General features: G+C 37.5%; 1 protein-coding gene and 1 pseudogene across 3 annotated transcripts in view; one reads left to right on the top strand and one right to left on the bottom strand.

The window, feature by feature from the left end:
• The window catches only part of NCOA3 (nuclear receptor coactivator 3), a 64,422-nt gene that overhangs the window by 24,424 nt on the left and 22,734 nt on the right, over positions 1-17,264 (bottom strand). For all 3 annotated transcript variants that reach the window (XM_021689271.1, XM_021689272.1, XM_021689273.1), the window contains exons 2-7: positions 7,247-7,351; positions 6,196-6,368; positions 5,629-5,729; positions 4,393-4,567; positions 3,810-3,998; positions 3,540-3,641 (exon numbers count right to left, since the gene is read on the bottom strand). In XM_021689271.1, the coding sequence (XP_021544946.1) occupies positions 3,540-3,641; positions 3,810-3,998; positions 4,393-4,567; positions 5,629-5,729; positions 6,196-6,368; positions 7,247-7,332 (826 nt within the window). In that variant the 5' untranslated portion in view covers positions 7,333-7,351. The remainder of the gene's footprint in view (positions 1-3,539; positions 3,642-3,809; positions 3,999-4,392; positions 4,568-5,628; positions 5,730-6,195; positions 6,369-7,246; positions 7,352-17,264) is intronic.
• Positions 743-1,399, top strand: LOC123326006 (annotated as a pseudogene).

Below are 17,264 nucleotides of genomic sequence, written 5' to 3'. Positions count from 1 at the left end.
ATCTGAAGACTAAGAAAATACCTGCCTACACAGCTAGCAGGAACAAATCTTTCCATCTGAGAGGTGACTGCATTTTTGGACACTTAAAATCTAAATCAGGACGGTTAACCAAATACTCATTTCTACAATTCTGGAAGTTTCTGACTTTTGCTTAACATCAAATACACCAGAGACAACTAGTGTATTTGACTATACAATTTATACAACTCAAAAATGCTATGAAGGGGTTCCTGGGTGGCTCAGTCATTGGGCGTCTGCCTTCAGCTCAGGTCATGATCCCAGGGTCCTGGGATCAAGCCCCACATCGGGCTCCCTGCTCAGCAGGAAGCCTCCTTCTCCATCTCCCACTCTCCCTGCTTGTGTTGCCTCTCTGTCTCTCTCTCTGTCAAATAAATAAATGAAATCTTAAAAAAAAAAAAATGCTATGAAATAAAAGGTTTCATGAAGATGGTCCTTAAAAAATGGACGGCTATGCCTTTCCACACTTTCTGAGCAGTACCAGGGCAAGACGGCAAGAATAAACACCTTACAAAAAATGTCAAAAACTAGCCAAGAAGAGGGGCGCCTGGGTGGCTCAGTCGGTTAAGCGTCCAACTTGGTTTTGGCTCAGGTCATGATCTCAGGATCATGAGATCAAGCCTAGTTCTAGGCTCTACGCTGGGTGTGGAGCCTGCTTAAGATTCTCTCTCCAAAAAAATAAATAAATAAATAATAGTAATAGTAATAAATTTTTTAAAAAGGAGCCAAGAAGAAAGTAGTTGACCCACTGTCAAAGAAAGAGTGGTATGAGGAGAAAGCACCAGCTATGCTCCATATAAGGAATAATCCAAAAACATTATTCATAAGAACTTTGTCAAAGGGACCAAAATTGCCTCTGATGGCCTGAACAGTTGTGCTTTTGAAGTGAGCCTTGCTGATTTGCAGAATGTTTAAGTCACATTTTAAAAATTCAAAATAATTACTGAGGATGCCCTGGGCAAAAACTGTGTGATCAACATTCAGGACATGAATATCCACAACAAAATATGCTCCCTTGTCACAAAATGTCAGACTATGATTGAAAGCTCATGTTGCGGTCAAGACTATCAATGGTTGTTTTTGTCTGTTCTGCACAGGCCTTACTAAAAAAATGCAATACCCAGATCCAGATGACCTTTTATGCTCAGCACCAACAGGGTCCCCCAAATCAGGAAGGTGATAGAAATCCTGACCCAAGAGGTACAGACAAATGACTTACAAAAAGTAGTCAATAATTTGATTCCAAACAGATTGGAAAGCTTTTCTATATCTCTCCTAATCTATTTATCCTCTCCATGATGTGTTTGTCAAAAAAGTTAAAATGTTGAAGAAAAGCAGGTTTGGATTGGGAAAACTCAGACAGCTTCACATGGTAAAATAGAGTTCTAAAAATGCTACTGGGGATGACAAAGGCACTAATGGCAAATGAGCTGACAAACAGAGGCCCCAGTCTAAGAATCTGTTTCAAATTCAGACCTTTAATGACATATTTTTTTAAAAACCTTAATGGGGGGGGGAGGTTAGATGACGACCCTACAAAGAAGGGACGAATGTATTCCAGGAAAGAGTAAATGTTTATGCGCTGTGCCCAGAATAAGGATGTTCTGTCCTCAAGCACCTCCCCTGAGCTTAGCTCCAAGAGCCAGATGACAAACACAAAATAGATGCTCAGAAAAAGTTTACATCAGGGACAGAGAATAAAACCTCTCCAAAACGGGGCGCCTGGGTGGCTCAGTCGTTAAGCGTCTGCCTTCGGCTCAGGTCATGATCCCAGAGTCCTGGGATCGAGCCCCGCATCGGGCTCCCTGCTCGGTGGGAAGCCTGCTTCTCCCTCTCCCACTCCCCCTGCTTGTGTTCCCTCTCTCGCTGTATCTCTCTCTGTCAAATAAATAAATAAAATCTTTAAAAAAAAAAAAAACCTCTCCAAAAAAAGTACTGCACTCAGTGCAACAAACTTCCTATGAAAGAACAGGTAGCAACTGGAAAATATGTGACCCAGATGAAACTATTTGATTTTTCCTGCTTGGTAATTTCTAACTTTTATAATGTGTATGTATTGCTTTATAATAAAAGAAAACATTAATGAGATAATTTTAAAGGTTCTAGTCACTATACTTGAATAAAGATGTTCTAAAGATGTTCATTTAGTATTTTTTGTTCTATTTAGCATTTCCTATTACAAAATGTGAAGTATTGTTCTTTAATCTGCCAAATCATAATAGATACAGAGAAAGAACCACTTTAGAAGGTAAAAATTCCTGTCACCAGGTTTGACAATCTCAAGGTAAGTAAATAAATATTATTTCATATTGGAAAAATTTTTTCTTTATCAGTGTAAAAAGACTAAATTAAGAATACAAAAAACTTTTTTGCTATTGTTTCATCTGTGAAAATTAATCTCAAGCAGCCTCAAGACAGGAAACTGAGTCTGCATAAAATGACTGATAACTACAAAAATAGCTGTTTTTTTAAACACTAAAATATTGTAATGTATGTATATGTACATAACATATATATACATACACACATATGTACACACATAATAGCTAGAGTATGTTAGATGTTTAAACCTACTCCATTTTATCAAATTATTTATTGCAGGTCCACATGGTGGACACAAAACAAAACAGTACAGACTTCAACATCAGGCAGACCCAGCAGCAAATTCTTTCTTATTAGCCAGGATCTTGGACAAGTAACCCAACCTATCTGTCACCAGGCCTAGTTCCTCATTTCGGAGACAATGCCTAGAGATGGTGCCTAGAAGACAAACGTTGGCATCACCATTCAAGGTTAGATGATCACAAGAGTAACCCTGAAGGTAAATACAGATAATACTGCCACCTGATTTAACTTCATCATTGTGCTTTAACACTTAACACTGGCTTTAATTCTTTATTCCCACAGTCAAAAAAGGGCAGACCAAGACTGAAACTCGGGACACCTGGGTGGCTTAGTCAGTTAAGCGTCTGCCTTCGGCTCAGGTCATGATCCCGGGATTCTGGGATCAAGCCCCACGTCGGGCTCCCTGCTCAACAGGGAACGTGCTTCTCCCTCTCCCTCTGCTGCTCCCCCTGCTTATACTCTCCCTCTCTCTCAAAAATAAAATCTTAAAAAAAAAAAAAAACTGAAACTCATGTTGACATTAAGAATTACTCCCAGTAATTCTCATTAAATTACCTGTATTTTTGAAAACTTATTTATGAAAAATGGGTTTAAAGTTAGAGAAAGAAATATTAACTTCTGATATGAAATGCTATTTGGAGAGAAAGCCAGGTGCCTCTACATTTATTTTTTATTTATTTGAGGGATTTTAAGTGTCAAATATACCCAACACAAATGCCAGGGGTCTTAGTGAATCTTAGAGTTGCATAAGAAACATAAGAAATAATCCATGCAAAGCATTCATGACAGTGGGTGTAGGCACTTACATCATAGTGCAGGCTATAGAAATAGTTAACTTTTATAAAAACTCTCCAATGAACAAAATGTATACACACACACATACACCAAGTGTTTACCTGAAAGATCATGTCTAGTAATAAAGCTCTCAGGGTTTGAGGGAAATGCTCTTTCTCCTGTAGTAATGCGGCGTGCTACACAGATCATACAGGATTGCAAATCTATAATAAAAATTTAACCAGGTAAGGATTATACTTAACTTTTGGACAAGTCTATTCAATAGGCAACCAAGGATGTGGAATTCACTAAATGAATACAACAATGGAAATCACAGAACTACAAATTTGTCCACTGTTTGGCAGATATCTCAAACATGTGGTCAATCTTACCTTCCCCTTCCTCCATCATGGCTCGAGGCTGAGAGAGGGCAAAGCACTGCATTGTTTCGTATCTCTGGCGCATTTCAGGACCAGTGTTTATGTCTTCCAGAATATCATGCGGTGTTTTCATCAGCATACGGCAATTAAATGTATGGCTTTTTTGTCTCTGGGTCTCATTTGTCCAGGAAACTCCATTAACTTTGGAAAACAAAAGAAAAGAAGTTTTTTAAAAAGCTGGCAACTCCATCTATGACTATCATCAAGAATTTAAGCTGTATTTTTTCATTACTATGTTTTCCACAGTAACTTCTACACAGACATTTCGCAGTGGCAATATATATAATATTGGAATAACCTCCATTTCAACAGAAATCTCACCATTTTGTAATTCGCTATATATTTTGGCCCCATATAAATGTGTACCAAATTCTAAATTCACCGAGGTCGTATATGAAAGCTTTGCTATTAACCACCTGCCTTTCTGCACAAGGCTGATCACTTTACTTCCCAAAATATACATTCAGTTTTCTAAGAAATGGTCAAGAAGATAAATTTTTTTAACTTATTTAGAAAATACACATTAAAAGACTACCTGTAGATTTTGGTAAGTTTTTAAGGAAATCCTTTCTGTCTTCTTCATGCAAGATATTGTAGACACTTGTGTTAACCAGGTCCTCTTGCTTATATTGCAGATACTGTGTGACATTTTCTGACACAAATACAATGTTTCCATCACGATTCACCACAAACAGGAAACCATCCAATGCCTATAGTGGGATATGTTAATATTGGCTATTATGGACTGAACTGTAACCCCACCAAAATTGACATGCTGAAGCCCTAACCCTCATAAGAACAGGGCTCTAATCCAATAGGACTGACGTTCATATATAAGAAAAGAGACACTAAGGATGCATATACACAGAGAAAGATTATGTGAAGACGTATGGAAAAGGCAACCATCTACAAGCCAAGGAAAAAGGTCTCAGGAGAAACCAAGCCTGCCAACACTTGATCTTGGACTTCCAGCCTCCAGAACTTTAAGAAATACATTTCTGGGAGTGCCTGGGTGGCTCAGTCAGTCAAGTGTCCAACTCTTGATTTCGGCTCAGGTCATGATCTCAGGGTCTTAAGATCGAGCCCCGCATCAGGATCCACACCTGCTTAAGATTCTCTCTCTTTTCCTCGCCCTCTGTCCCTCCCCTGCTCTCTCGCTCTTAAAAAAGAAAGGAATTTCTGTTGTTTAAGCCACCCAATCTGTGATATTTTGTTATGGCAGGCTTAGCCTATTAAGACACCAGACTTAGTACTAAACAGAAATCTTTAAAACTACTGTTGATTTAACAACCACCACAATTATCAGCTACCATTTACCATTTCTATTGACATTAGCACAATTACTATAAGGTTTTATAAAAAATAAAAAGAACTCGGGAAAAAAAGATAACTACAGTCAACATAAAAGCTGAATCACTGTCTAATCTAATTTTTGAAGAATTACATCTTGAAAAGAGCTTTAAAAGTAAGAAAATCATCCTTAGCATCTGTTTTTCCACTTGATACCAAGTCAAGCTATAGGCACTACACTACTCCCTAATGAAAATTTACAAAGAACTAAGCTGATCAACTAAAAAGTAGTTGGAATAAACTAGTTGAAACAACAAAGAAAAGTTAACAGGTGCACGTTATGAAGAGCCTCCCTGCTCCCAACTCCTACTTTAAAGTAAGAGAAACATGCTATAGGTGCTACAGGTAAATCAAACCTATTTAAGGAAACAAAAGTGTATTTTTAAGTCTTAAAAATTCCTCAAAAGTATAATATACTTGCCTGAAGTAAAAGTGGCCCTAAGGAGTCTTTATCAATAACTCCCTGTCCTGTAGAGGACACATCAGCTTTCTGAACATCATCATCATTAGAAATAGTTTTTCCTGAAAAGACACAAGGCAGTACTACAAATAGCGTATGTGTCAGTTACAGATCAAACTCACCTTCACACAGTGCCCAGAACAAAGACACACACACGGGCATACACATGCACATATATTACATTTCCTGATAAGAAAGCAATGCTATAATTTTTAAATGTTAAAACTTAGCATTTACCGAGGAGGGCAGAAGATGCCCTCAATTTTCCTTCACTACTACATGTACTATCCATGGCTTCCTGAAAGGAAGCTAACACATGACAGGGTGAGGAAACAAGCCTCTATCTACTTCTCTATTAACTGTTTCTCAAAGAGTAAAGTTGGTCAACTCATCTGTTCAGTCCCACACAGGCTAGGTTCAATTAGCAGTGGTCCACCAATGAGCAACAAGGAAGCAAAAAGACAAATGTAAACACAGTTAACAAGTTCCTCCTGAAAAGACTTGAGTGTTTTTCTTACTTTGTATTACCTTGCTCTTTTATTTGACGTATCTGTCTTACTGTTTCCTTTAAAATTGCACATTTATCTGGTTTGACATTGAAATTGTCAATATCACTAAGATTAGCAGATATCAGTTCAGCCAATTCTTCAATGTATTTACTCTCCTGCTCCCGTCTCCACTTTTCACCACTGCAGGTAAAACTGAGAGAGAAGGGGGAGGTCATGAATATACCTATCACAAAAGAGCAGCGAGCAGAACCAGTCTCTATACAACACCAGAACCTTTGTATCGGAACAAATTAAATTTAGCCAAAAGAAACCATCAAAACCTTGTCTTGAAGAAGTAGTACAACAGAGCAGAAATTCAGGCAAACCTAAATTCAAGTCCACCTCTTTGTTAGCCTGATGGCCTTGGGCAGAGTTAGTCTCAGTTTCGTCATCCAGAAAATGAGGATACATAGTCTTTACCTCATAGAGACAGTAAAACACCAAATAATAAGGAAAACAGTGTTAGCTACTTATTAATGACAAGGTTTTATGGCTTACAGGTCATTTTTTTACTTTGCAACAATTACATTAAAACTCAAGTCATATTCACCTTGGCAAATACTAAAAAGGCTAGAGTATCACTGCATAAAATGAAGTATCTGATTTCTATTTTTCAAACTTTGAACTTCATTCAGGAAAAGAATGATGAAACCCCACAAATGCCAAAATACCAACTTAACATTTTCTTACAGGAATTCAAAGAGTCTTACTTGTGATAACCTTAATTATCTATTCCTAACTCCTACTACCTCCACTAAGAAATGCTTGATAACGGTCGTATCAAAGGTGTTAGTATAAGATTCTTGCTTCTATCTGAATCAGCAACAAAATTTCTATTGCATCATAAGGATGTCCATCTGATCACTATGCCACACTACTTAGTACAAAGCGAAATCATATTATTTAAGCAAAGACAAAAAAATATATAACCAGAGAATATATATAACAGAAAGCTGAATGCTATCTTTAAGCAAAAATATAACGGTAGGGGGAGGAGCCTTTGGTGAAGCATCTGGAAATACACTGCCTACCCTTGTCCTGGAGTATCACATGGCAATTTGCGTTTTCGGGAATCAGGGGCCAGTGGATCCAAGGAGTTTTCTCCTAATCCGCTCATCGTGACTATACATCAGCAACTAAGAAAGAATAATGATAAGATGAAAATATTATAAAACATCCATGACGCTATAAAGCTGCTGTATGCTTGAGTGGCTTAATTTTGTAATACAGAACTACACTCCCTACATGGTTAGATAATACTTTTTTTTTTAAGATTTTACTTATTTGAGAGAGAGACAGAGAGACAGCAAGAGCAGGGGGAGCAGCAGAGGGAGGGACAAGCAAACGCCTCACTGAGCAGGGAGCCCGCAGGGATCAATCCCAGGACCCTGAGATCATGACCTGAGTCAAAGGCAGACACCTAATCGACTGAGCCACCCAGGCATCCCCATGGTTAGATAATTCTTAATATTCTTTATTATAAATTTGTATTCTGAAGACAATGTCAAGAGTTCACATTCCAGTTTAATTATGCAGAACGTCCAACTCCAAGACTAAAATGTTTCTCAAATCCTACTAAAAATGTGTATGTTAAATACTACAAAGGATAAGGAAGGCATCTTCTTCATATTTAATAACAAGAAGAAAAGACCGCCAACTCTCCACGTGATGAAATCCTGGGGGGCATCTGACTGGCTCAGTCAGTAGAGAAGGTGACTCTTGATCTCGAGGTTGTGAGTTTGAGCCCCAACACTGGGTGTGGAGATTACTTAAAAATAAAATCCAAAAATAAAATCTTTGGGGAAAAAAAAAACTTACATTTTATTTTTACCCAAGAAAGCACAAATTAGAGCTTATCTTGTCATTTGGTAAGGAGTCTTCAAATGATAAAAATCTAAATTGTTTTCAGGCTATTTTCAAAGTACCACATGGTTTTCCTTTAAACCATTTCATGAGTATTTGTTACCCACCGTGTTGTTCTTCTGTGACTTCAAAATAAACCTGGAATGTGTAAATAACACATAAACTCCACTATGTTAGGCCTGGAGAGAAGACGCACACAATAAAAAGTTCAGGGGGGGGAGAAGGGCTTTTGATAAGATCCACATAGCAAGAATTATCTTAATATTAACTGATGGAAATGTAATATGTTTTGGTTAAGATTTCAATGATAAAGAAAATAAATGTAGGGTGTTTCTTGTTGAAACAAAAACAGGTTTTAACATTCAACAGCTCATAATTTTAAGACCTCTACTAAGCCTTCACTTACTAAGAACTTTATTTGTCCTAAACTCTTGTTTAGGAAGACAGTCATTGTTCTAAAGAATTCCAAGTCCATCAAGAAGTTCAAACTTTCCAAACTGCTTTTTTCTGAGTATGTTAAAATGCATCTTGCAGTCCATCTAGATTTTTAGACATGTAGTGAAGGATATAAATTTCCACTAGGTGGCACAATAATACCAGGAAAGGAGACAAAAATTCAAAATCAACGAAACTTAAATATGCAGCTTTTAAAAAATCAAAACCACATGATCGTTAACCAAGAGCTCTAGATTATGACATCACCTTTACAAATGCTGTAGGTATGAATTAAATACCAACAAAATTCATTCTACCTGTAATTTTGATAGTAAAATGTAAAAGCTGAAAAGCTGAGATGTTTCCAAGAAAAGGAGAGAAAAGAACTTAACATATCTTTGATTTACAGTGGCTCAATATGGGGTGCCTAAGTGGGTCAGTGGGTCGAGTGACAGACTCTTGATTTCAGCTCAGGTCATGATCTCAGGGTTGTGAGATGGAGCCCCTGCATTCAGCAGGGAGTCGCTTGGGAGTCTCTCCCTCTCCCTCTGCCCCTGGGCCTGCATGGGCATACACACTCTCTCCCTCTCTCTAAAATAAATCAATTAAAAAAAAAAATAGTGGCTCAATATTATGATTTTGAAACATACCCAGATCCAACAATGCCAGAAATACCATATTCTTCAAAAATGACAATCCCATAAAAGACAAAATCTGTAAATATTCCAGATTAAAGAAAGCTAAAAAGAAATGACAAATGGATATTTGATCCCATACTGGATTCTGTCCTAGATGGGGGAAGTGCTATAAAGGACATTAATGGATCAACTGACAAAATTAGAATATGGACGATAAGAATATTTTATCAATGTGAAATTTACTTGAGTTCTGTACGTGTTTATTTAAGAGGCTGTCCTTTGGGCGCCTGGGTGGCTCAGTCGTTGGGCGTCTGCCTTCAGCTCAGGTCATGGTTCCAGGGTCCTGGGATCGAGCCCCGCATCGGGCTCCCTGCTCAGCGGGAAGCCTGCTTCTCCCTCTCCCACTCCCCCTGTTTGTGTTCCCTCTCTCACTGTCTCTCTCTCTCTGTCAAATAAATAAATAAAATATTTTTTTAAAAAGAGGCTATCCTTATTCTTAATATTTACAGTAAATGGACCATTATATATGCAAATGACCCTTTAGTGGTGGAGGGATGGGATTTATACACATTTTAAGTGAGTGAAAAAAGGAACAGAAAGAGAAGCAAAGAAGAGGGAGAGGAAGAAGAGAGGAGAAAGGAGGGCAGCAAGATATTGACAAAGGGTGAATCTTGGCAGAAGAAAAATTTTTAAATTCTTTGTACTGTTCTTTTTCTTGCAACTTTTCAGTTTAAAATTATTTCCAAATAAAAAAGTTTTAAAGTATGTTCAGTTTTGATTTCCAATTTTCATATTTAAAAACGGTGAGTCCTTAAGTACAAAAAAATAATTTTAGCTACGTCTCAATACACACCTGGTTTTATACTTGTTTCATTCACAAAGTTATTTTTAAATTGAGTGGCAAACCATCCAGTGAATAGTTAACATTTCTTTACTTTAAAAAGATAACCTATTCTACATCCTGGATATTATTTCCTTACTTTGATATCAAACATAAACTGAATCCCCAAAACTGAATGGCAAACTATTTGGTGAACAAATAGCATTTCTTTAATTTGAAAGACATAATTTATTCCAGAGTCTCAGTATTATTTCACCTTACTTTGCTATTAAATATTAAGCTGAATCTCCAGTACAGTTTAAGGTGCCTAGCATTTAATAAGTGGTCAATAAATGTCTTGAATAAATATTGAATAAATGGAACATTCAACTTAAGTCATACTTTAGAATTCCCTTCATTCTAATCTATATAATAGTTCAAACTTTTTAAATTTTTCACTTCTACACTTGATATAGGATGTCACCAAAATGAGTTTTAAAGGCATAAATTACATCAGTAGAGAATGAAAAACCATGACAATCTCTTAGTATGGAAGAAATCAATAATCACAATTACCAGTCTAAACCAGAAAGGCATATAAGTCATTCACGTTACATCAATTTTTATGTGCATGTAGAGAAATATAAGTATGTCAAATGTGTCCATATATACATATGTGACTCCTTCTCTTGATTTGGCGTAACAAGAAGCTATAATGTGCATATGACTGTGTAGTCTATGTGCTACCAAATTTACTCTTTTACAGAATCCTCTGATCTCTAGTAACAAAGGTAATTATCCACAAATGTATTAACACAAAATTCTAATGTAAAACCATGGAAGTATCATTCTCTCTTTTTTTTTTTTAAAGAACAGGTTTGCCAATTTCTTGCCTAGTTGTTACTCAGATATGAACCTTGACACCAAGTCACATTTATTGCGCAACACCTGGAAGACCACAGGACTTCCAAGAATGAATGATAAAATACCATACAACAACGAAAAAAAAATACAGCAAATGCATCTCCTAAATTTCATTAGGATAAAGAAAATGTTCAACATGAAAATGAAAACTGTAAGTATTTCTGCGCAAAAAATAAGTTTCAGTATATACAATAACTAATACAATTATTCCTGAGCACAAATGACTATGACATACTTTACAGTTTTCTGTTTATTTGGTATTAATCTTTGTTATAGACATAAAAATTGTAAAAAGCATTTGTTTTATTTGCCCGGTCTGCTGCCTGCTTCTCACTGGCAGAGATGGACTCCAACTATATCTACCTGAGAGGATATATTATCTAGCTTGGTAAATTATTCTTTTTAAGGTATGAAAGGTAAATGCCTAGCATACACACGTAAATCTAGACCATTTTCAGTCAGTAGTCAATAATCAGGGTGCGAGGGGAGAACGGATTACACACTAGGCCCATGAATAGATCATTCTTCCAAAAAAATTCTAAAAGAAACATAAATCGGTAACTGTACAGCTTACATTTTTATCTTAAATTACAACCCATCTAGTTTAGAGGATATATGGAGCTGGTAAAATCCATATTCAAAGGGGAAATAATATAGCACAAGAAGTTTCACAGTGTCTTTGATTATAAGAACAGTCTATGAATATTAACCCCCTTCTACAGTCTGACTCCTTACAATTAAAGATCACCTACACAGTAGAGAATTAAGACCACAATATAGGGGCGCCTAGGTGGCTCAGTCGTTAAGTGTCTGCCTTTGGCTCAGGTCATGATCCCAGGGTCCTGGGATCAAGCCCCGCATTGGGCTCCCTGCTCCGCGGGAAGCCTGCTTCTCCCTCTCCCACTCCCCTTGCTTGTGTTCCTGCTCTTGCTATCTCTCTGTCAAATAAATAAAATCTTTAAAAAAAAAAAAAAAAAAAAAGACCACAATATATATCTGCCCCCCCCCAAGTAATCTGTACTCTTGAAATCACCTCATAAATCCAATAATGACTTGCAGATATATTCTGAAGTTGTGAATGAAGAGACGTCCCCCAAGTGATTATAAAACTAGAGATACACCTCAACTACACTTTGAGGTAGAATACAATCCAATCACAGTTTTTTCAAGCCCATGACACCACAGTATAAAAAAAGACTAGAGGAGCACTTGGGTGGCTCAGCTGAGTAAGAATCTGCCTTTGCCTCGGGTCATGATCTCAGGGTCCTGGAATCAAGCCCCGGTCAGGCTCCCTGCTCAGTGGGGAGCCTGCTTCTCCCTCTCCCTCTACCCCTACCCCCAGCTCATGTTCACTCTATCTCTCAAATAAATAAGTATTTTTTTAAAAAGAGAGAGAAAGAAAGAAAAGGACTAGAGTGGAGAACTTATTGAATCAGAATCCAAGGGCCCAAAATATATTCATTTCCGTGTGAACTCAGCCATCTAGATCCTTGGGCCGTTTTACATTTTTTTTCCTTTTCTAAAAGGTTTCTACTAAAGAGTTCTGTGCTATCTACTTCAATATACTGATACAACAACACACACTTTAAGATTACATTTAAGCAAGATATTCTATGCAATTTACTTCAAATATAGATAGTAGCAATTTAGAATAACCTTCAATGCTATCAAAATCTAATGTTACCTACTGCTATATTATTTGGAAAAATCGGATTTAAAATGAAAAAATCTTAACAGGAATTGGTTAGAATTCCTTATATAAATACTACAGGCCTTTCTATACACAACAAGCTATGGTACATGTTTAAGCTTAGACATGCTCAGAATACAAGTTAAACTGCTAAAAAATGAACATTCCTAAACTAATTCTGGCTAAAAAGCAGAAAAGAATTACACCTGCCAGCTCAAAAGTCATGAAAATGTTGGTATATGACTGAACAGCATCAACTAGCTTTCGTTTGGGTTATCTGCAGTTAATATACAAGAAAAAAATACTGATTGTGTACGACAAACTAGCCAGATGGACAAGGATGCAGGAAGTACTCCTGTCCAAAAGGAAAAGACACCAATCAACAATGCTAATGCCCATAGTGGGGGGCTGTGCATATGACTGTGAGGGGGGGGGTGCCATGCGATGCCAAAATCCAAAACGGAGAGGAGATAGGTTACTCAGTAAATCTCAGATGGCACAGAGACCAACTAAAATATTTTACTTTTGGGGCACCTGGGTGGCTCAGTCATTAAGCATCTGCCTTCGGCTCAGGTCACGGTCCCAGGGTCCTGGGATCGAGCCCCACATCGGGCTCCCTGCTCGGCGGGAAGCCTGTTTCTCCCTCTCCCACTCCCCCTGCTTGTGTTCCCTCTCTCGCTGTGTCTCTCTGTCAAATAAATAAATAAAAGCTAAAAAAAATAAAAATAAAAATAAATTGAAAATTTTTTTTAAATTTAAAATTTTTTTTAAATAAATAAATAAATAAAATATTTTACTTTTCATACATTAATAAGGGAAAGGGAAGGGGATAACTTTTGTGGCCGTACAGTGCTGAGCATACCACATGTTCTATGTAATTTCTCACAATGACTCTCCAAAGTATGCATTACTATTCCCATTTTATAGATAAGGAAATAGCTAAGTAACTTTCCACTGGGTCACACACAGATACCAGATGGCAGAACTGGGACTCAGAACTTTATAACCAATAAAATATATATCAAATGTTCCTTGGGCATTTTATCCCTCACCAAAAATAAACCATTTATACTTTTAAATCACACCACCTCCAACCAGTTAACCAGAAAATTTCTCAACTCATCAGTAAGAACACAGAGCAGTTATACACTCAGGGTTGGGGGGTATGCAGAGTACCAGGGACCAGAGGCAAGGAGCCACTCAAACCCAGCAGGTACTAATGCTGCTATTCCCCTCAAGCCCCTAAAAACTAACCACTACTCTACAAGTCACCAGATAAACTGCCCTCTGAGGTGGTCTAATATTAACCATGATCCTTACTTCCACTTGAGATGAATAATAGTCACTGGCTAACACAGCAAGAAGAAAACTTAAGATCAGAAATGCATGAGCTATACCCTGAAAAAGTGTGTCAAGTCTTTTTAGCCTTGGGTTTTCTAAGATTAAATGCTGGGGCCAAAAACTTTGACTATCCCACTAGTAATTTAATTTGTCAGGCTTGTTTGCCTGACTTACACAAGGTATGATTAAATAATGCTAATTAGGGAGTGTTTCTGGTATGTCCTGAGAATCACAGTAACTTGAGGAAAATTTTCAAACAACTGTGGATTTGAAATGATTTACTGAAAACCACTTGAAGCTCTATGTAAAAGCAAAGACTGCTCAATCCAATTAGGAAAAAAAATTACCACTGGGAAAAATTATGAGACATTCATATATAAAAGCACTACCCAAAATTCAAGTTCCAAATTGACACTCAAGACAATTTAGTATATAGTCACCACTAGTTAAAGCCTTAATCCTACAAAACTGTATTTCTAAAATATCAAATTAAAGGTTTTACTTCAATCTGTGGTACAGCTCCAAGAGAACCAGCACCAGAGAGGAAAAGACTGAAGAACTGAGGGAAGTATAACCTGTGTGTGTTTAAGAGACCATGGGGTGTAGCCAGGGTGGGGTAAACATGGAACCACTATGAAAGCTTTCTCATCAACTAGATGTCTCTTCCAGTGATTGTCTCCTACTTTTATGTTTGGTGTTTTTTTTTTTAAGATTTTATTTATTTAATTTACACAGAGAGATACAGCGAGAGAGGGAACACAAGCAGGGGGAGTGGGAGAGGGAGAAGCAGGCTTCCCGATGCAGGGCTCAATCCCAGGACCCTGGGATCATGACCTGAGCCAAAGGCAGACACCCAACCAACTGAGTCACCCAGGCGCCCCTACTTTTATGTTTTAATTCAACTCTGGTAAACAGGGTAAGAGCTGAAAGGAGACAAGGACAGAAATGAGAAAGTTTCAAATAAAAACTAACTGGCAATATCCTCTTGTTTTGTTGCTGATAATCTGTTATGTCTATTTAGTAGGATCAAGTATAAAACACCTAATGCAATCCATTTTTCAATTTAATTCTATTTCAGCTCAAACATTTGCATGGCCAGAACCATTTTAGGTCCAGGAAAGAGAGATGAATGATACCATACACTGCTACGACTCTCAAGTTAGCAGAAGAAGAAAGCATAAACAATTTTAACAACATAATTTGGTAAGTGTTAAAATGAAGGCACTGCATAAAGTGTCATGGGAACACAGATGATAGGAAACCACCAGCCTACAGTTGTTTTTTAAAGAGAAAAAGCAGATGAGCAGTGTCTACAATAAACTACCTTGGTGCAGACTTATGCCAAAAATGGATTATCCTTAGGTCCTGGTCATTCTTCTCCTCAGTCTTCTTTAGTTTATAATGCCAGCAAACTTGAAAAGGGGATAGCAGAGAACAACAGAGTAAAACATCCCATTTTTAATATATAAATTAAGCCAAAAAGCATCCAAATGTAAATTAACAGCTATTTTATCCACAGGTTTCATTCTCTCTTCTCCCTTTGTATGTCTTGCCTTTTCATTCTCAATCAACAGGCTGACCCCAAAGCCCCTTCACATTTATGTTCCAGTTTAAACCTGATGAAGCTGAATTCAAACACAAACCCCCCAGAGGCTCTGCTACCAGAACTGGGCATACCAATTAGCCAAAGCAGATGTTAGTTGCAACTGGAAGCTTGTTGCCAAGAGACTTCTCAACCTCTACAGAAGCAACCGAGTTGAAGTTCACAAATATACACTGTGCAGAGGGAGTTAAGCAAGCCACTTCCATCTAAATCAAATTACTCTCCTGACAGCATACTAACTAGCTAGGTAATTCCTTATTTTAAAGGTAACACTGGATCCTACAATTTAACGCACTGAATCCCTCCACACCTGAGTTTCATTCTAAACATACCATCAGTCCATTCTTCCTCAAAACATACCATCAGTCCATTCTTCCTCAGCACGGCCACTACCACCAGCAGCAACCTCCCAAATGACCTATGCTAAGAGATTCTGACAAAGGATGATCACTGAATTATTTCCTGTTTGTTTTTAAGTCATTCCTTTTTAAATCTCCTAATATCTAGAATACTCCTACTCATCCTTCAAGATTACGTTCAACTGTCACCTCTGATGAAACCATTCAAACTCTCCCAATTAGAGAAAGTTTTTCCTTCTTTATCCTGATGCACTTTTCACACTTCTACTACACTGTTTTACACACTGCACTCTACTCCTGTTCTCTTTTCTGTCTCCACTTTCTACACTGTAAGCTCTAAACCATTATAAAAAAAACATAAACAAACTTTTTTCTTAAACTTTAAAAAAAATTGTACAAGACTGTTTCATTACAAACTCCTTCCTCTTTCTTTTTTACTGCTACTACCCACCATTCTCCCGGTTCCTTTTCCAACTCCAGCTCTCCTTTTCTTTACCATCCCCTTAGCTGTACTTTTCACCAACTCAACAATCCTCCTTAAAATACAGAGAAGATGCAAGAAGAGCTTGCATTTTTGCTTCTTTTTGACATGTCATTTTTCACTTGAGTATTCCCACTCCAACAAATATAGTGGCTCCAAGCTGCCTATCAAAATAAAACTCGGGCGCCTGGGTGGCTCAGTTGGTTAAGCAACTGCCTTCAGCTCAGGTCATGATCCTGGAGTCCCGGGATCGAGTCCCACATCGGGCTCCCTGCTCAGCGGGGGGTCTGCTTCTCCCTCTGACCCTCTTCCCTCTCGTGCTCTCTGTCTCTCATTCTCTCTCTCTCAAATAAATAAATAAAAATCTTTAAAAAAAAAAACTCAAACGTTTGAATCCTTCAGCTGATTTACTATGACATAATGAAAAGACAATGGGGCTTTGTTGGAATCAAACTCAAGAGCAGAATCTCAATTTCACTAAAAGGTAAACTTTTGTCACCTTTAAAAAGCCTATCACCTGTAAAATCTGGTAATAATCACACCTCACATATGCATATGTTTAATGTGAGCATGAAAAGCAATACAAAGCAAGCAACTGACAAAGGGAATAATGGTAATCCCTCAATACCAAGAACAAAGATTCAGATTTGCTCTCTGTTGAAAGACAAATAGCTACAAATATCCCATATGGCAACAAATTAAAAGGTTTCAGACAAAAAACAAATTAGCCAGGACTATTCAGGCTATTCTAAACTTACAGGTAGCTGAATGGAATTCAAAACATTCTCCCACTGAAATAGTGTGGTGAGACATAGCTAGTAGCCACTAAAACCATGAAAAGAGAACAAATTACTGTAACAGCTATCTGTCTTCTTAAGATTAAAAGACATAAGAA

The sequence above is a fragment of the Neomonachus schauinslandi genome, chromosome 10 (assembly GCF_002201575.2).
Source record: "Neomonachus schauinslandi chromosome 10, ASM220157v2, whole genome shotgun sequence".
NCBI classification, from domain to species: Eukaryota; Metazoa; Chordata; class Mammalia; order Carnivora; family Phocidae; genus Neomonachus; species Neomonachus schauinslandi.
Note: the sequence above shows the minus strand (reverse complement) of the source record. Positions and strands in the feature narration are given on the sequence as shown.